At 53.0% G+C, this 19,686-nt stretch overlaps 1 protein-coding gene across 1 annotated transcript in view; it reads left to right on the top strand.

Annotated features, from left to right (window-relative positions):
* Positions 1-19,686, top strand: part of LOC142908169 (msx2-interacting protein-like) — a 102,068-nt gene that overhangs the window by 56,672 nt on the left and 25,710 nt on the right. The window contains exon 3 of the mRNA XM_076058470.1: positions 6,597-7,454. Coding sequence (XP_075914585.1) covers positions 6,597-7,454 — 858 coding nt within the window. The remainder of the gene's footprint in view (positions 1-6,596; positions 7,455-19,686) is intronic.

The raw sequence follows: 19,686 nt of genomic DNA, 5'->3' as shown, positions 1-19,686 counted from the left end.
ATCCGCGGGACCACGGGGGGGGGGGGGGAGAGAGAGACACGCAAACTCCCAACTATACAGCAGCGTGCGTCAGGGTTCGGATCGAACCCCCGACCTCCTGTGTATACCAGGCGAGGTAGTTAACATCTCGTCAGGGTTGGGATCGAACCCACGACCTCCTGCGTACCAGGCGAGGTAGTTAACATCTCATCAGGGTTGGGGTCGAATCCACGACCTCCTGTATACCTGGCGAGGTAGTTAACATCTCATCAGGGTTGGGATCGAACCCCTGATCTCCTGTGGACCAGGCGAGGTAGTTAACATCTCATCAGGGTTGGGATCGAATCCACGACCTCCTGCCTGCCCGGCGAGGTAGTTAACATCTCATCAGGGTTGGGATCGAACCCACGACCTCTTGTGTATACCCGGCGAGGTAGTTAACATCTCATCAGGGTTGGGATCGAACCCCCGACCTCCTGCGTACCAGGCGAGATAGTTAACATCTCATCAGGGTCCGGATAGAACCCACGACTTCCTGCGTACCAGGCGAGATAGTTAACATCTCATCAGGGTCCGGATAGAACCCACGACTTCCTGCGTACCAGGCGAGGCAGTTAACATCTCATCAGGGTTGGGATCGAACCCACGACCTCCTGTGTATACCAGACGAGGTAGTTAACATCTCATCAGGGTTGGGATCGAACCCCTGATCTCCTGTGTACCAGACGAGGTAGTTAACATCTCATCAGGGTTGGGATCGAACCCACGACCTCCTGCGTACCATGGAAGGTAGTTAACATCTCATCAGGGTCGTGATAGAACCCACGACCTCCTGTATATCAGGCGAGGTAGTTAACATCTCGTCAGGGTTGCGATCGAACCCCTGATCTCCTGTGTACCAGGCGAGGTAGTTAACATCTCATCAGGGTTGGGATCGAACCCACGACCTCCTGCGTACCAGGCGAGGTAGTTAACATCTCATCAGGGTCGTCATAGAACCCACGACTTCCTGCGTACCAGGCGAGGTAGTTAACATCTCATCAGGGTCCGGATAGAACCCACGACTTCCTGCGTACCAGGCGAGGTAGTTAACATCTCATCAGGGTTCGGATCGAACCCACGACCTCCTGCGTACCAGGCGAGGTAGTTAACATCTCATCAGGGTTTGGATAGAACCCACGACTTCCTGCGTACCAGGCGAGGTAGTCAACATCTCATCAGGGTTGGGATCGAACCCCCGACCTCCTGCATACCAAGCGAAGTAGTTAACATCTCATCAGGGTTGGGATCGAATCCACGACCTCCTGTATACCTGGCGAGGTAGTTAACATCTCATCAGGGTTGGGATCGAACCCCTGATCTCCTGTGTACCAGGCGAGGTAGTTAACATCTCATCAGGGTCTGGATAGAACCTACGACCTCCTGCGAACCAGGCGAGGTAGTTAACATCTCATCAGGGTCCGGATCGAACCCACGACCTCCTGCGTGCCAGGCGAGGTAGTTAACATCTCATCAGGGTCCGGATCGAACCCACGACCTCCTGTGTACCAGGCGAGGTAGTTAACATCTCATCAGGGTCCGGATAGAACCCACGACTTCCTGCGTACCAGGCGAGGTAGTTAACATCTCATCAGGGTAGGGATAGAACCCACGACCTCCTGCGTACCAGGCGAGGTAGTTAACATCTCATCAGGGTCCAGATCGAACCCACGACCTCCTGTATACCTTGCGAGGTAGTTAACATCTCATCAGGGTCCGGATAGAACCCACGACCTCCTGTGTACCAGGCGAGGTAGTCAACATCTCATCAGGGTTGGGATCGAACCCACGACTTCCTGCGTACCAGGCGAGGTAGTTAACATCTCATCAGGGTCCGGATCGAACCCACGACTTCCTGCGTACCAGGCGAGGTAGTTAACATCTCATCAGGGTTGGGATCGAACCCACGACCTCCTGCGTACCAGGCGAGGTAGTTAACATCTCATCAGGGTCCGGATCGAACCCCCGACCTCCTGTGTACCAGGCGAGGTAGTTAACATCTCATCAGGGCCCGGATAGAACCCACGACTTCCTGCGTACCAGGCGAGGTAGTTAACATCTCATCAGGGCCCGGATCGAACCCACGACATCCTGAGAGGAGAGAGAGAGACGCGCAAACTCCAAGCGTATTGTCGCAAACCTGGACATTCATCGCAGCCGAATAATAATAATAATAATCCGGGGGCGCAAATTAGACGAACGTGGACAGCGAGCGGCGCTTCCGGACGCCGCCGCCTCCTCCTCCTCCTCCTCCTCCGCGGCCGTCTGGAACGCTCCTCCCGTCCGATGTCAGGAGGGAAAGCCATGGTGGGGGGCGGGGTGCGGGGGGGGGGTAGCGTGGATTCGCTTGAGCGCAACCACCACCGTGCGTAGCCAGCCGGGCCGATTGGAACTGCCGGGGATTTTATTGCAATTGGTAAAATCTCCTTTCCCCCCTTTCCCCCCCTCGCCAAACTGCAAGTCCACCGGCACGTACACCACCCCTCTTTGCTCGCACACGGTTTAAAGGTCCGATGTCTGAGCGTGGTTGTGTTTCGCTAAATTCTCCTGTCTGATGAGCACTAGGTGCCTCGGTGAATGCGTATGCTCTGATTTTTAACGTAGCTATTTCTGTGACCAGTTACTAGCTAATCACTCGGCTATTTCAATGCTGAATTCTATGCTAATTCCTTTTCACAAGGGGCACCTCTGCGGATGTGTATACTTTAACTTAGCTATTTCAATGCTAAATTCTATGCTAATTCCTTTGTCAAGGGGCACCTCTGCGGATGTGTATACTTTAACTTAGCTATTTCAATGAGCCATTTCAGTGCTAAATTCTATGCTAATTCCTTTGTCAAGGGGTACCTCTGCGGATGTGTATACTTAGCTATTTCAGTGAGCCATTTCAGTGCTAAATTCTATGCTAATTCCTTTGTCAAGGGGTACCTCTGCGGATGTGTATACTTAGCTATTTCAGTGAGCCATTTCAGTGCTAAATTCTATGCTAATTCCTTTGTCAAGGGGCACCTCTGCGGATGTGTATACTTAAACTTAGCTATTTCAATGAGCCATTTCAGTGCTAAATTATATGCTAATTCCTTTGTCAAGGGGCACCTCTGCGGATGTGTACACTTTAACTTAGCTATTTCAATGAGCCATTTCAATGCTAAATTCTATGCTAATTCCTTTGTCAAGGGGTACCTCTGCGGATGTGTATACTTTAACTTAGCTATTTCAATGAGCCATTTCAGTGCTAAATTCTATGCTAATTCCTTTGTCAAGGGGCACCTCTGCGGATGTGTATACTTTAACTTAGCTATTTCAATGAGCCATTTCAGTGCTAAATTCTATGCTAATTCCTTTGTCAAGGGGCACCTCTGCGGATGTGTATACTTTAATTTGGCTATTTCAATGAGCCATTTCAATGCTAAATTCTATGCTAATTCCTTTGTCAAGGGGTACCTCTGCGGATGTGTATACTTTAACTTAGCTATTTCAATGAGCCATTTCAATGCTAAATTCTATGCTAATTCCTTTGTCAAGGGGTACCTCTGCGGATGTGTATACTTTAACTTAGCTATTTCAGTGAGCCATTTCAGTGCTAAATTCTATGCTAATTCCTTTGTCAAGGGGCGCCTCTGCGGATGTGTATACTTTAACTTAGCTATTTCAATGAGCCATTTCAATGCTAAATTCTATGCTAATTCCTTTGTCAAGGGGCACCTCTGCGGATGTGTATACTTTAACTTAGCTATTTCAATGAGCCATTTCAATGCTAAATTCTATGCTAATTCCTTTGTCAAGGGGTACCTCTGCGGATGTGTATACTTTAACTTAGCTATTTCACTGAGCCATTTCAGTGCTAAATTCTATGCTAATTCCTTTGTCAAGGGGCACCTCTGCGGATGTGTATACTTTAACTTAGCTATTTCAATGAGCCATTTCAATGCTAAACTCTATGCTAATTCCTTTGTCAAGGGGCGCCTCTGCGGATGTGTATACTTTAACTTAGCTATTTCAATGAGCCATTTCAATGCTAAACTCTATGCTAATTCCTTTGTCAAGGGGCGCCTCTGCGGATGTGTATACTTTAACTTAGCTATTTCAATGAGCCATTTCAGTGCTAAATTCTATGCTAATTCCTTTGTCAAGGGGCACCTCTGCGGATGTGTATACTTTAACTTAGCTATTTCAATGAGCCATTTCAATGCTAAATTCTATGCTAATTCCTTTGTCAAGGGGTACCTCTGCGGATGTGTATACTTTAACTTAGCTATTTCAATGAGCCATTTCAGTGCTAAATTCTATGCCAATTCCTTTGTCAAGGGGCACCTCTGCGGATGTGTATACTTTAACTTAGCTATTTCAATGAGCCATTTCAGTGCTAAATTCTATGCTAATTCCTTTGTCAAGGGGCACCTCTGCGGATGTGTATACTTTAACTTAGCTATTTCAATGAGCCATTTCAATGCTAAACTCTATGCTAATTCCTTTGTCAAGGGGCGCCTCTGCGGATGTGTATACTTTAACTTAGCTATTTCAATGATCCATTTCAATGCTAAATTATTTGCTAATTCCTTTGTCAAAGCCCGTGGTCTTCTTCTTCTCACACAGCTTAAAGGTCGCGATCTAAGCGTGGCTTCTCCCACTCCAGCGCCGTCCTACCAGACGGGTCGCGTCCCCTTCACCTGATGAAGGCCGCTTGCGTTGTGGCCGAAACGTCGCGATTTTTTGTTGTTTTATTTTCACCTACGTGACGACGTTCCGCTGGACGTTCGTACGCGGCCGGCGAGCAAATTGGGGGTTGGGGTGGGACGGGCGGGCGGGGAGGGAGGGAGGGAGGAGGGTGGGTTGTCGTTCACACCGGCGGCGGTGTTGATTGACGGAGATATGGGTCGTAATTACTGGTGTCGCGTGTTTGTGTTGGTGTGTGTGTGTTGGTGTGTGTGTGTTGGTGTGTGTGTGTGCCAGTGTGCGTTAGTGTGTGTGTGTTGGTGTGTGCCAGTGTGCGTTAGTGTGTGTGTGTTGGTGTGTGTGTGTGTGCCAGTGTGCGTTAGTGTGTGTGTGTTGGTGCGTGTGTTGGTGTGTGTGTGTGTGCCAGTGTGCGTTAGTGTGTGTGTGTGTGTGTGTGTTGGTGTGTGTGTGTGCCAGTGTGCGTTAGTGTGTGTGTGTGTTGGTGTGTGTGTGTGCCAGTGTGCGTTAGTGTGTGTGTGTGTTGGTGTGTGTGTGTGCCAGTGTGCGTTAATGTGTGTGTGTGTGTGTGTTTTGGTGTGTTTGTGCGCGCGTGTTAGTGTGTGTGCTAGTGTTGGTGTGTGTGTGCGCGCGTGTTAGTGTGTGTGCGCTAGTGTTGGTGTGTGTGTGTGCGTGCATTGGTGTGTGTGTGCGTGCGTTAGTGTATGTCTGTGTGTGTGTGTGTGTTAGCGGGGAGGGGGGTAGGGTAGCGATTAGCGCGCTGCGCTACGAACCTGGCGACCCGGGTTCGATTCCCGCTCATGGCCAACACACCCAGTGACGATTATTTGGACGGGTCCTGGGCCTCCCCTAGGTCGACTCAGCTTTAAATGAGTACCTGGTGCAATGTGTAGTGAACATCGCCACTGGGGAGACATAGGACCACACAGAAGCAGCAGCAGACTCACACACAGGGACAGCTGCCACTGGGGGTGCCCCCTAGGCTACAGGACCACACAGAAGCAGCAGCAGACTCGCACACAGGGACAGCTGCCACTGGGGGTGCCCCCTAGGCTACAGGACCACACAGAAGCACACACAGGGACAGCTGCCACTGGGGGTGTCCCCTAGGCTACAGCACCACACAGCAGCAGCAGCAGACTCACACACAGGGACAGCTGCCACTGGGGGTGCCCCCTAGGCTACAGGACCACACAGAAGCAGCAGTCTAACACACAGGGACAGCTGCCACTGGGGGTGCCCCCTAGGCTACAGGACCACACAGAAGCAGCAGCAGTCTCACACACAGGGACAGCTGCCACTGGGGGTGCCCCCTAGGCTACAGGACCACACAGAAGCAGCAGCAGTCTCACACACAGGGACAGCTGCCACTGGGGGTGCCCCCTAGGCTATAGGACCACACAGCAGCAGACACACAGGGACAGCTGCCACTGGGGGTGCCCCCTAGGCTATAGGACCACACAGCAGCAGACACACAGGGACAGCTGCCACTGGGGGTGCCCCCTAGGCTACAGCACCACACAGCAGCAGCAGTCTCACACACAGGGACAGCTGCCACTGGGGGTGCCCCCTAGGCTACAGGACCACACAGAAGCACACACAGGGACAGCTGCCACTGGGGGTGTCCCCTAGGCTACAGCACCACTCACACACAGGGACAGCTGCCACTGGGGGTGCCCCCTAGGCTACAGGACCACACAGAAGCAGCAGCAGCAGTTTCACACACACAGGGACAGCCACTCCGTGACCTTTCGTAACCCCCACCCCCTCTGCCACCGTGACCTACCGTGACCCCCCCCCCCCCCGTGACCCCCCCGCGACCTCCACGCGACCTCCACGCGACCTCCACGCGCCCCCCCCCCCCCTCCCGGACTGACCGCGTGACCCGGCGTCTCTCCGCCCAGGCACCCGGACCGCGGCGGCGCCTACGACCCGTACCACGGCGCCAACAGCGGCGCCAGCAGCAGCAGCAGTAGCCGGGGCGGCGGCGGCGGCGGCGGCTACGAGCTGGATTACTACCGGGAGAGCTCGCGCCCGGGACCCTACTACGGTGCCGGCTCCCGGACCGGCGGGGGGCAGCGCTACGATGGGGGGGGGCCCTCCGGCGGGGGTGCGCCGCCGCTGCCCCCGGCCATGGGGGGCGGCGGGGGGCCCGCGCTGCCGCCGCCGCCGCCGCTGGCGCCGCCGCGCTACCGGGACGGTTACCGGGACGACGGCGGAGGCGGCGGAGGCGGCGGAGGCGGCGGCGGAGGCGGCGGAGGCGGTGGAGGCGGTGGAGGCGGCGCGGCCGCGTCCTCTTCGTCGTCTTCCGGCGGCGGCGGCGGCTCGAAGGAGAAGCTGGCGTCGGCGCTGGCGCGGAGCCGGCGCCGGAGGGAGCGCGGCTACCATCACGGGCGCAGCCGCTCGCCGGCACAGCAGCACCAGCACCAGCAGCAGCACCAGCAGCAGCAGCAGCAGCAGCAGCAGAGGCATCACCGGCATCACCACAGCAGACACCGGCACCAGCACCACAATCACCACCACCACCACCCGCGTCAGCAGCAGCAGCAGCAGCAACAGCAGCAGCAGCAGCAGCAACAGCAGCAGCAACAGCAGCAGCAGCAACAGCAGAGGCACCGTCACCACCACCAGCAGCAGCGCCAGCAGCAGCAGCAGCAGCAGCAGCGGGCGGCAAGGCTGTCGCGCTCACGCCACTCCACCACCCGCTCGTGCTCCTCCACCAGCGACAGCAACTCCAGCTCCACGTCCAGCTCGTCAGACAGGTGACGTGCCGGGCGGGGGAGGGGGCGCTAGCGGGCGGGGCGGGGCTTGCGGAGGAGGGGTGGTGTCCAGAGACGCTGAGTCTAGAGACTCAGCGTCTAGAGACTGAGCGTCTAGAGTCTCAGCGTCTAGAGACTCAGCGTCTAGAGACTCAGCGTCTAGAGTCTCAGCGTCTCAGCGTCTAGAGACTCAGCGTCTAGAGTCTCAGCGTCTAGAGTCTCAGCGTCTCAGCGTCTAGAGACTCAGCGTCTAGAGTCTCAGCGTCTCAGCGTCTAGAGACTCAGCGTCTAGAGACTCAGCGTCTAGAGTCTCAGCGTCTAGAGACTCGGCGTCTAGAGACTCGGCGTCTAGAGACTAGGCGTCTAGAGACTCGGCGTCTAGAGACCCGGCGTCTAGAGACTCAGCGTCTAAAGACTCAGCGTCTAGAGACTCAGCGTCTAGAGACTCAGCGTCTAGAGACTCAGCGTCTAGAGACTCAGCGTCTAGAGACTCAGCGTCAGCGTCTAGAGACTCAGCGTCTAGAGTCTCAGCGTCTCAGCGTCTAGAGACTCAGCGTCTAGAGACTCAGCGTCTAGAGTCTCAGCGTCTAGAGTCTCAGCGTCTAGAGACTCAGCGTCTAGAGTCTCAGCGTCTAGAGACTCAGCGTCTAGAGACTAGGCGTCTAGAGACTCAGCGTCTAGAGACCCGGCGTCTAGAGACTCAGCGTCTAAAGACTCAGCGTCTAGAGACTCAGCGTCTAGAGACTCAGGATCTAGAGACTCAGCGTCTAGAGACTCAGCGTCTAGAGACTCAGCGTCTGGAGTCTCAGCGTCTAGAGTCTAGAGACTCAGCATCTAGAGTCTCAGCGTCTGGAGTCTCAGCGTCTAGAGTCTAGAGACTCGGCGTCTAGAGTCTCAGCGTCTAGAGACTCAGCGTCTAGAGACTCAGCGTCTAGAGTCTCAGCGTCTAGAGACTCAGCGTCTAGAGACTCGGCGTCTAGAGACTCAGCGTCTAGAGACTCAGCGTCTAGAGACTCAGCGTCTGGAGACTCAGCGTCTAGAGACTCAGCGTCTAGAGACTCGGCGTCTAGAGACTCGGCGTCTAGAGACTCGGCATCTAGAGTCTCAGCGTCTAGAGACTCAGCATCTAGAGACTCAGCGTCTGGAGACTCAGCGTCTAGAGACTCGGCGTCTAGAGTCTCAGCGTCTAGAGACTCTAGACTCTAGAGACTCAGCGTCTAGAGTCTCAGCGTCTAGAGACTCAGCGTCTAGAGTCTCAGCGTCTAGAGACTCAGCGTCTAGAGTCTCAGCGTCTAGACACTCAGCGTCTAGAGCAGGGGTCGGGAACCTTTTTGACTAAGAGAGCCATGAAAGCAAAAAATTTGGAAATTTATTTCAGTGAGAGCCATATAATATATTTTAAAAGTGAATTCAACTAAATGTCAGTATAATAAGCCTCTGAATTTATTCTTTTAAATAATGTTGTTATAACACTCACCATTAATGCGACTTCTGGTGCTGCATGGATTTGCTGATGTCTTTGTAGTCGGGTTGGTACTTGGTGAGGTTAAGCTTCATGCAAGCGTTGAGGCTTTCATCCGTTAAACGTGATCGTAGGTTGGACTTGATGTTTTTAAGATGTGAGAATGACTGCTCACATGCGTACGTAGATCCAAACATGGTCAATACAGCAATACTCACACGCTGCAGTGTGTGGTATGTGACAGGAAGCGCGTTCCAAGTTTTGAGAATCAGCTGGTCTTCGGGTTGGAGTTTTTTCATTTCTGTCCACATGTGCTTGCTCGCCAACTCCGCTTTCTGTCGTGTGATTCTTTCCAAATCTTCATTCAGTGACTTGAACTTATTCACCCACATGTCTGAGGCCTTCAGGTCAGCCACTTCTGCTTCAAAATCTCTGACGGAGACACCAGGGATGTAATTCAGGTCGGCTGTGTTCAGTGAACACTCGTTTGGATGGGTGATGAACTTAAAAAGACGAGTGTGCTCACGAAATTCTCCAAAGCGTGCTTTGAAGGACTGTAGGAGACTGGATGTGCAGCCAGCTAGCTGGTGGAGATCAAGGTTTTGAATGGGCTCACTTGCTGTGCATGCATCTTTAAATTGGCTCAGTTTTTCAAAATGTAGTAAACGACCTGTTTCAAGATCCGTGATGAAAAGCTCCAGCTTGTTTTCAAAAGCAAATACAGCTTGTTGAAGGGATAACACTGTATTTCCAATGCCTTGCATTTTCACGTTGAGCTGGTTCAGATGTTCAGTCAGATCTACGAGATAGTAAAACTTGAGGAGCCACTCGGTGTCGGCTAGCTCAGGATGCCCGACGCCTTTCATTTCAAGGAAAGTCCGGATTTCGTTCAGGCAAGCCGCAAAACGGCTAAGCACCTTCCCTCTTGACAACCAACGCACATTGCTGTGCAAAAGCAGACCAGGATAGTTATTTACAACTTCATCCAGCAGTGTTTTAAACTGGCGATCATTTAAGGCTCGGGCAACAATAAAGTTGATCACACGAATGACCAGCGACATCACTTCGCCAAACTGCCTGTCACACATCTGAGCACAAAGTGCCTCCTGGTGTATAATGCAATGGAAACTTAGGATGGGTCTATTTTCATGTTCACCGAGAAGCGCCACAAATCCTTTGTTTTTCCCCACCATACACGGAGCACCATCAGTACACACTGAGAGAAGTTTATCCATAGGTAGACTTTTTTCTTGAGCAAACTCCATGAAAGACTTGAATAAATCCTCACCTCTTGTGGACCCTTTTAATGGCAGAACAGCAAGACTTTCTTCGCGCAGTGTGTCACCAACAGCATATCTTGCAATCACGCTGAACTGCGACAAATGGCTCGCGTCTGTTGACTCATCCAAAGCCAGAGAAAAGAACGGCGCTGCATTTATGTCCTTCACTTGCGTTTCCTCCACTTTGTTTGCCATCACGATGGTACGATCATGAACAGTTCTTGCCGACAGAGGCATGTCTTGTATCCGTTTGATTATCTTGTCTTTGTTCGGAAGATCATCAAAAAGTTCATTGGCTACATCCAGCATGAACGTTTTAGCATACTCGCCATCTGTGAATGGTTTTCCGTTCCTCACTATTGCTAAAGAACCAGCAAAGCTAGCCGAATTATAGTCACCTTGCCGGGTCCATACGCGGAGTTGCTGCTGGCTAGCTTGCACCCTGCTCAGAAGCTCTTGGCACGCTTTCTTTCTGCTGTCTCCCGCAGGGTATTTTGATGCAAAGGTAGCGTGGCGCGTGTCGAAGTGCCGCTTTACATTCGACCGTTTCAACGATGTAATTTTGTCATTGCAAATTAGACACACCGCAGAACCCGCTCTCTCCACAAAGGCGAATTCTTCGGTCCATTCGTCCTGAAATGTACGATACTCGTCGTCTTTTTTTCTTTTCGCCATCTTCTTCGTCGAAGGGTTAGCTTTGAGCTAATGACCGAGCAGACGCAGTCTCAGACTGATTCAAAAGGGGGCGTTTACCTGTTTTACCCAGCAACGGCAAACGTAGGCCAGTATCATCCAATTAAAATAATGGACAATTGCTCCTGCAGCCCTGAACAGGACATGCGCAGTGAAAAATCGATGGATGGATTAAAACAAGTGAGAATATTTTGTTTTATCTGCGAGCCATATGCAATCATCAAAAGAGCCACATCTGGCTCGCGAGCCATAGGTTCCCGACCCCTGGTCTAGAGACTCAGCGTCTAGAGTCTCAGCGTCTAGAGACTCAGCGTCTAGAGACTCAGCGTCTAGAGACTCAGCGTCTAGAGTCTCAGCGTCTAGAGACTCAACGTCTAGAGACTCGGCGTCTAGAGACTCAGCGTCTAGAGACCCGGCGTCTAGAGACTCAGCGTCTAGAGACTCAGCGTCTAGAGTCTCAGCGTCTAGCGTCTAGAGACTCAGCGTCTAGAGACCCGGCGTCTAGAGACTCGGCGTCTAGAGACTCAGCGTCTAGAGTCTCAGCGTCTAGAGACTCAGCGTCTAGAGTCTCAGCGTCTAGAGACTCAGCGTCTGGAGACTCAGCGTCTAGAGACTCGGCATTTAGAGTCTCAGCGTCTAGAGACTCAGCGTCTAGAGACTCAGTGTCTAGAGACTCAGCGTCTAGAGACTCAGCGTCTAGAGACTCAGCGTCTAGAGACTCAGCGTCTAGAGACTCAGCGTCTAGAGTCTCAGCGTCTAGCGTCTAGAGACTCAGCGTCTAGAGACCCGGCGTCTAGAGACTCGGCGTCTAGAGACTCGGCGTCTAGAGTCTCAGCGTCTAGAGACTCAGCGTCTAGAGTCTCAGCGTCTAGAGACTCAGCGTCTGGAGACTCAGCGTCTAGAGACTCGGCATTTAGAGTCTCAGCGTCTAGAGACTCAGCGTCTAGAGACTCAGTGTCTAGAGACTCAGCGTCAGCGTCTAGAGACTCAGCGTCTAGAGACTCAGCGTCTAGAGACCCGGCGTCTAGAGACTCAGCGTCTAGAGTCTTAGCGTCTAGAGACTCAGCGTCTAGAGACTCAGCGTCTAGAGACTCAGCGTCTAGAGTCTCAGCGTCTAGAGACTCAGCGTCTGGAGACTCAGCGTCTAGAGTCTCAGCGTCTAGAGTCTCAGCGTCTAGAGACTCAGCGTCTAGAGACTCAGGATCTAGAGACTCAGCGTCTAGAGACTCAGCGTCTAGAGACTCAGGATCTAGAGACTCAGCGTCTAGAGACTCAGCGTCTAGAGACTCAGGATCTAGAGACTCAGCGTCTAGAGACTCAGTGTCTAGAGACCCGGCGTCTAGAGACTCAGGATCTAGAGACTCAGCGTCTAGAGACTCAGCGTCTAGAGACTCAGCGTCTAGAGACTCAGCGTCTAGAGACTCAGCGTCTAGAGACTCAGCGTCTAGAGACTCAGGATCTAGAGACTCAGCGTCTAGAGACTCAGCGTCTAGAGACTCAGCGTCTAGAGACTCAGGATCTAGAGACTCAGCGTCTAGAGACTCAGCGTCTAGAGACTCAGGATCTAGAGACTCAGCGTCTAGAGACTCAGCGTCTAGAGACTCAGGATCTAGAGACTCAGCGTCTAGAGACTCAGCGTCTAGAGACTCAGGATCTAGAGACTCAGCGTCTAGAGACTCAGCGTCTAGAGACTCAGGATCTAGAGACTCAGCGTCTAGAGACTCAGTGTCTAGAGACCCGGCGTCTAGAGACTCAGGATCTAGAGACTCAGCGTCTAGAGACTCAGCGTCTAGAGACTCAGCGTCTAGAGACTCAGCGTCTAGAGACTCAGCGTCTAGAGACTCAGGATCTAGAGACTCAGCGTCTAGAGACTCAGCGTCTAGAGACTCAGGATCTAGAGACTCAGCGTCTAGAGACTCAGCGTCTAGAGACTCAGGATCTAGAGACTCAGCGTCTAGAGACTCAGCGTCTAGAGACTCAGGATCTAGAGACTCAGCGTCTAGAGACTCAGTGTCTAGAGACCCGGCGTCTAGAGACTCAGGATCTAGAGACTCAGCGTCTAGAGACTCAGCGTCTAGAGACTCAGCGTCTAGAGACTCAGCGTCTAGAGTCTCAGCGTCTAGAGACTCAGCGTCTAGAGACTCAGCGTCTAGAGACTCAGCGTCTAGAGACTCAGCGTCTAGAGACTCAGCGTCTAGAGTCTCAGCGTCTAGAGACTCAGCGTCTAGAGTCTCAGCGTCTAGAGTCTCAGCGTCTAGAGACTCAGCGTCTAGAGACTCGGCGTCTAGAGACTCAGCGTCTAGAGACTCAGCGTCTAGAGTCTCAGCGTCTAGAGACTCAGCGTCTAGAGACTCAGCGTCTAGAGTCTCAGTGTCAGCGTCTAGAGACTCAGCGTCTAGAGACTCAGCGTCTAGAGACTCAGCGTCTAGAGTCTCAGCGTCAGCGTCTAGAGACTCAGCGTCTAGAGACTCAGCGTCTAGAGACTCAGCGTCTAGAGACTCAGCGTCTAGAGACTCAGCGTCTAGAGACTCAGCGTCTAGAGACTCAGCGTCTAGAGACTCAGCGTCTAGAGACTCAGCGTCTAGAGTCTCAGCGTCTAGAGACTCAGCGTCTAGAGACTCAGCGTCTAGAGACTCAGCGTCTAGAGACTCAGCGTCTAGAGTCTCAGTGTCAGCGTCTACAGACTCAGCGTCTAGAGACTCAGCGTCTAGAGACTCGGCGTCTAGAGACTCAGCGTCTAGAGTCTCAGCGTCAGCGTCTAGGGACTCAGCGTCTAGAGAGTCAGCGTCTAGAGTCTCAGTGTCAGCGTCTAGAGACTCAGCGTCTAGAGACTCAGCGTCTCAGTGTCTAGAGACTCAGCATCTAGAGACTCAGCGTCTAGAGACTCAGCGTCTAGAGTCTCAGCGTCAGCGTCTAGAGACTCAGCGTCTAGAGACTCAGCGTCTAGAGTCTCAGAGTCTAGAGACTCAGCGTCTAGAGACTCAGCGTCTAGAGACTCAGCGTCTAGAGACTCAGCGTCTAGAGTCTCAGCGTCTAGAGACTCAGTGTCTAGAGACTCAGCGTCTAGAGACTCAGCGTCTAGAGTCTCAGCGTCTAGAGACTCAGCGTCTAGAGACTCAGCGTCTAGAGACTCGGCGTCTAGAGACCCGGCGTCTAGAGACCCGGCGTCTAGAGACTCAGCGTCTAGAGACTCAGCGTCTAGAGACTCAGCGTCTAGAGACTCAGCGTCTAGAGACTCAGCGTCTAGAGACTCAGCGTCTAGAGTCTCAGCGTCTAGAGTCTCAGCGTCTAGAGACTCAGCGTCTAGAGACTCAGCGTCTAGAGACTCAGCGTCTAGAGTCTCAGCGTCTAGAGACTCAGCGTCAGCGTCTAGAGACTCGGCGTGTGGAGAGTGTCGGAGTCTAGAGACTCAGCGTCTAGAGTCTCAGCGTCTAGAGACTCAGCGTCTAGAGACTCAGCGTCTAGAGACTCAGCCTCTCAGCGTCTAGAGACTCAGCGTCTAGAGACCCGGCGTCTAGAGACTCAGTGTCTAGAGACTCAGCGTCTAGAGACTCAGCCTCTCAGCGTCTAGAGTCTCAGCGTCTAGAGACCTGGCGTCTAGAGACTCAGTGTCTAGAGTCTCAGCGTCTAGAGACTGAGCGTCTAGAGACTCAGCGTCTAGAGACTCAGCGTCTAGAGACTCAGCGTCTAGAGACTCAGCGTCAGCGTCTAGAGACTCATCGTCTAGAGACTCAGCGTCTAGAGACTCAGCGTCTAGAGTCTCAGCGTCTAGCGTCTAGAGATTCAGCGTCTAGAGACTCAGCGTCTAGAGACTCAGCATCTAGAGTCTCAGCGTCTAGAGACTCAGCGTCTAGAGACTCAGCGTCTAGAGACTCAGCGTCTAGAGACTCAGGATCTAGAGACTCAGCGTCTAGAGACTCAGTGTCTAGAGACCCGGCGTCTAGAGACTCAGGATCTAGAGACTCAGCGTCTAGAGACTCAGCGTCTAGAGACTCAGCGTCTAGAGTCTCAGCGTCTAGAGACTCAGCGTCTAGAGACTCAGCGTCTAGAGACTCAGCGTCTAGAGACTCAGCGTCTAGAGTCTCAGCGTCTAGAGACTCAGCGTCTAGAGTCTCAGCGTCTAGAGTCTCAGCGTCTAGAGACTCAGCGTCTAGAGACTCGGCGTCTAGAGACTCAGTGTCTAGAGACTCAGCGTCTAGAGTCTCAGCGTCTAGAGACTCAGCGTCTAGAGACTCAGCGTCTAGAGTCTCAGTGTCAGCGTCTAGAGACTCAGCGTCTAGAGACTCAGCGTCTAGAGACTCAGCGTCTAGAGTCTCAGCGTCAGCGTCTAGAGACTCAGCGTCTAGAGACTCAGCGTCTAGAGTCTCAGCGTCTAGAGACTCAGCGTCTAGAGACTCAGTGTCTAGAGACTCAGCGTCTAGAGACTCAGCGTCTAGAGTCTCAGTGTCAGCGTCTAGAGACTCAGCGTCTCAGTGTCTAGAGACTCAGCGTCTAGAGACTCAGCGTCTAGAGACTCAGCGTCTAGAGTCTCAGCGTCAGCGTCTAGAGACTCAGCGTCTAGAGAGTCAGCGTCTAGAGTCTCAGTGTCAGCGTCTAGAGACTCAGCGTCTAGAGACTCAGCGTCTCAGTGTCTAGAGACTCAGCGTCTAGAGACTCAGCGTCTAGAGACTCAGCGTCTAGAGTCTCAGCGTCAGCGTCTAGAGACTCAGCGTCTAGAGACTCAGCGTCTAGAGTCTCAGCGTCTAGAGACTCAGCGTCTAGAGACTCAGCGTCTAGAGACTCAGCGTCTAGAGATTCAGCGTCTAGAGACTCAGCGTCTAGAGTCTCAGTGTCTAGAGACTCAGTGTCTAGAGACTCAGCGTCTAGAGACTCAGCGTCTAGAGACTCAGCGTCTAGAGTCTCAGCGTCTAGAGACTCAGCGTCTAGAGACTCAGCGTCTAGAGACTCAGCGTCTAGAGACCCGGCGTCTAGAGACTCAGCGTCTAGAGACTCAGCGTCTAGAGTCTCAGCGTCTAGAGACTCAGCGTCTAGAGACTCAGCGTCTAGAGACTCAGCGTCTAGAGTCTCAGCGTCTAGAGACTCAGCCTCTCAGCGTCTAGAGACTCAGCGTCTAGAGACCCGGCGTCTAGAGACTCAGTGTCTAGAGACTCAGCGTCTAGAGACTCAGCCTCTCAGCGTCTAGAGTCTCAGCGTCTAGAGACCTGGCGTCTAGAGACTCAGTGTCTAGAGTCTCAGCGTCTAGAGACTGAGTGTCTAGAGACTCAGCGTCTAGAGACTCAGGATCTAGAGACTCAGCGTCTAGAGACTCAGCGTCTAGAGACCTGGCGTCTAGAGACTCAGTGTCTAGAGTCTCAGCGTCTAGAGACTGAGCGTCTAGAGACTCAGCGTCTAGAGACTCAGCGTCTAGAGACTCAGCGTCTAGAGTCTCAGCGTCTAGAGACTCAGCGTCTAGAGACTCAGCGTCTAGAGACTCAGCGTCTAGAGTCTCAGCGTCTAGAGACTCAGCCTCTCAGCGTCTAGAGACTCAGCGTCTAGAGACCCGGCGTCTAGAGACTCAGTGTCTAGAGACTCAGCGTCTAGAGACTCAGCCTCTCAGCGTCTAGAGTCTCAGCGTCTAGAGACCTGGCGTCTAGAGACTCAGTGTCTAGAGTCTCAGCGTCTAGAGACTGAGCGTCTAGAGACTCAGCGTCTAGAGACTCAGCGTCTAGAGACTCAGCGTCTAGAGACTCAGCGTCTAGAGACTCAGCGTCAGCGTCTAGAGACTCATCGTCTAGAGACTCAGCGTCTAGAGACTCAGCGTCTAGAGTCTCAGCGTCTAGCGTCTAGAGACTCAGCGTCTAGAGACTGAGCGTCTAGAGACTCAGGATCTAGAGACTCAGCGTCTAGAGACTCAGGATCTAGAGACTCAGCGTCTAGAGACTCAGCGTCTAGAGACCTGGCGTCTAGAGACTCAGTGTCTAGAGTCTCAGCGTCTAGAGACTGAGCGTCTAGGGACTCAGCGTCTAGAGACTCAGCGTCTAGAGTCTCAGCGTCTAGAGACTCAGCGTCTAGAGACTCAGCGTCTAGAGACTCAGCGTCTAGAGTCTCAGCGTCTAGAGACTCAGCCTCTCAGCATCTAGAGACTCAGCGTCTAGAGACCCGGCGTCTAGAGACTCAGTGTCTAGAGTCTCAGCGTCTAGAGACTGAGCGTCTAGAGACTCAGCGTCTAGAGACTCAGCGTCTAGAGACTCAGCGTCTAGAGACTCAGCGTCTAGAGTCTCAGCGTCTAGCGTCTAGAGACTCAGCGTCTAGAGACTCAGGATCTAGAGACTCAGCGTCTAGAGACTCAGCGTCTAGAGACTCAGGATCTAGAGACTCAGCGTCTAGAGACTCAGTGTCTAGAGACCCGGCGTCTAGAGACTCAGGATCTAGAGACTCAGCGTCTAGAGACTCAGCGTCTAGAGACTCAGCGTCTAGAGACTCAGCGTCTAGAGACTCAGCGTCTAGAGACTCAGCGTCTAGAGACTCAGCGTCTAGAGACTCAGGATCTAGAGACTCAGCGTCTAGAGACTCAGCGTCTAGAGACTCAGCGTCTAGAGACTCAGGATCTAGAGACTCAGCGTCTAGAGACTCAGCGTCTAGAGACTCAGGATCTAGAGACTCAGCGTCTAGAGACTCAGCGTCTAGAGACTCAGGATCTAGAGACTCAGCGTCTAGAGACTCAGCGTCTAGAGACTCAGGATCTAGAGACTCAGCGTCTAGAGACTCAGCGTCTAGAGACTCAGGATCTAGAGACTCAGCGTCTAGAGACTCAGTGTCTAGAGACCCGGCGTCTAGAGACTCAGGATCTAGAGACTCAGCGTCTAGAGACTCAGCGTCTAGAGACTCAGCGTCTAGAGACTCAGCGTCTAGAGACTCAGCGTCTAGAGACTCAGGATCTAGAGACTCAGCGTCTAGAGACTCAGCGTCTAGAGACTCAGGATCTAGAGACTCAGCGTCTAGAGACTCAGCGTCTAGAGACTCAGGATCTGGAGACTCAGCGTCTAGAGACTCAGCGTCTAGAGACTCAGGATCTGGAGACTCAGCGTCTAGAGACTCAGCGTCTAGAGACTCAGGATCTAGAGACTCAGCGTCTAGAGACTCAGTGTCTAGAGACCCGGCGTCTAGAGACTCAGGATCTAGAGACTCAGCGTCTAGAGACTCAGCGTCTAGAGACTCAGCGTCTAGAGACTCAGCGTCTAGAGTCTCAGCGTCTAGAGACTCAGCGTCTAGAGACTCAGCGTCTAGAGACTCAGCGTCTAGAGACTCAGCGTCTAGAGACTCAGCGTCTAGAGTCTCAGCGTCTAGAGACTCAGCGTCTAGAGTCTCAGCGTCTAGAGTCTCAGCGTCTAGAGACTCAGCGTCTAGAGACTCGGCGTCTAGAGACTCAGCGTCTAGAGACTCAGCGTCTAGAGTCTCAGTGTCAGCGTCTAGAGACTCAGCGTCTAGAGACTCAGCGTCTAGAGACTCAGCGTCTAGAGTCTCAGCGTCAGCGTCTAGAGACTCAGCGTCTAGAGACTCAGCGTCTAGAGACTCAGCGTCTAGAGACTCAGCGTCTAGAGACTCAGCGTCTAGAGACTCAGCGTCTAGAGACTCAGCGTCTAGAGACTCAGCGTCTAGAGTCTCAGCGTCTAGAGACTCAGTGTCTAGAGACTCAGCGTCTAGAGACTCAGCGTCTAGAGACTCAGCGTCTAGAGTCTCAGTGTCAGCGTCTACAGACTCAGCGTCTAGAGACTCAGCGTCTCAGTGTCTAGAGACTCAGCGTCTAGAGACTCGGCGTCTAGAGACTCAGCGTCTAGAGTCTCAGCGTCAGCGTCTAGGGACTCAGCGTCTAGAGAGTCAGCGTCTAGAGTCTCAGTGTCAGCGTCTAGAGACTCAGCGTCTAGAGACTCAGCGTCTCAGTGTCTAGAGACTCAGCGTCTAGAGACTCAGCGTCTAGAGTCTCAGCGTCAGCGTCTAGAGACTCAGCGTCTAGAGACTCAGCGTCTAGAGTCTCAGAGTCTAGAGACTCAGCGTCTAGAGACTCAGCGTCTAGAGACTCAGCGTCTAGAGACTCAGCGTCTAGAGTCTCAGCGTCTAGAGACTCAGTGTCTAGAGACTCAGCGTCTAGAGACTCAGCGTCTAGAGTCTCAGCGTCTAGAGACTCAGCGTCTAGAGACTCAGCGTCTAGAGACTCGGCGTCTAGAGACCCGGCGTCTAGAGACCCGGCGTCTAGAGACTCAGCGTCTAGAGACTCAGCGTCTAGAGACTCAGCGTCTAGAGACTCAGCGTCTAGAGACTCAGCGTCTAGAGACTCAGCGTCTAGAGTCTCAGCGTCTAGAGTCTCAGCGTCTAGAGACTCAGCGTCTAGAGACTCAGCGTCTAGAGTCTCAGCGTCTAGAGACTCAGCGTCAGCGTCTAGAGACTCGGCGTGTGGAGAGTGTCGGAGTCTAGAGACTCAGCGTCTAGAGTCTCAGCGTCTAGAGACTCAGCGTCTAGAGACTCAGCGTCTAGAGACTCAGCCTCTCAGCGTCTAGAGACTCAGCGTCTAGAGACCCGGCGTCTAGAGACTCAGTGTCTAGAGACTCAGCGTCTAGAGACTCAGCCTCTCAGCGTCTAGAGTCTCAGCGTCTAGAGACCTGGCGTCTAGAGACTCAGCGTCTAGAGACTCAGGATCTAGAGACTCAGCGTCTAGAGACTCAGTGTCTAGAGACCCGGCGTCTAGAGACTCAGGATCTAGAGACTCAGCGTCTAGAGACTCAGCGTCTAGAGACTCAGCGTCTAGAGACTCAGCGTCTAGAGA

Source organism: Petromyzon marinus, assembly GCF_048934315.1.
Source record: "Petromyzon marinus isolate PM22_M1 ecotype Great Lakes invasive population chromosome 75 unlocalized genomic scaffold, UKy_Petmar_22M1.pri1.0 chr75_unloc.3, whole genome shotgun sequence".
Taxonomy (NCBI): Eukaryota; Metazoa; Chordata; class Hyperoartia; order Petromyzontiformes; family Petromyzontidae; genus Petromyzon; species Petromyzon marinus.
The sequence above is the reverse complement of the archived record's forward strand: the minus strand, read 5'-3'. Positions and strand labels throughout refer to the sequence as shown.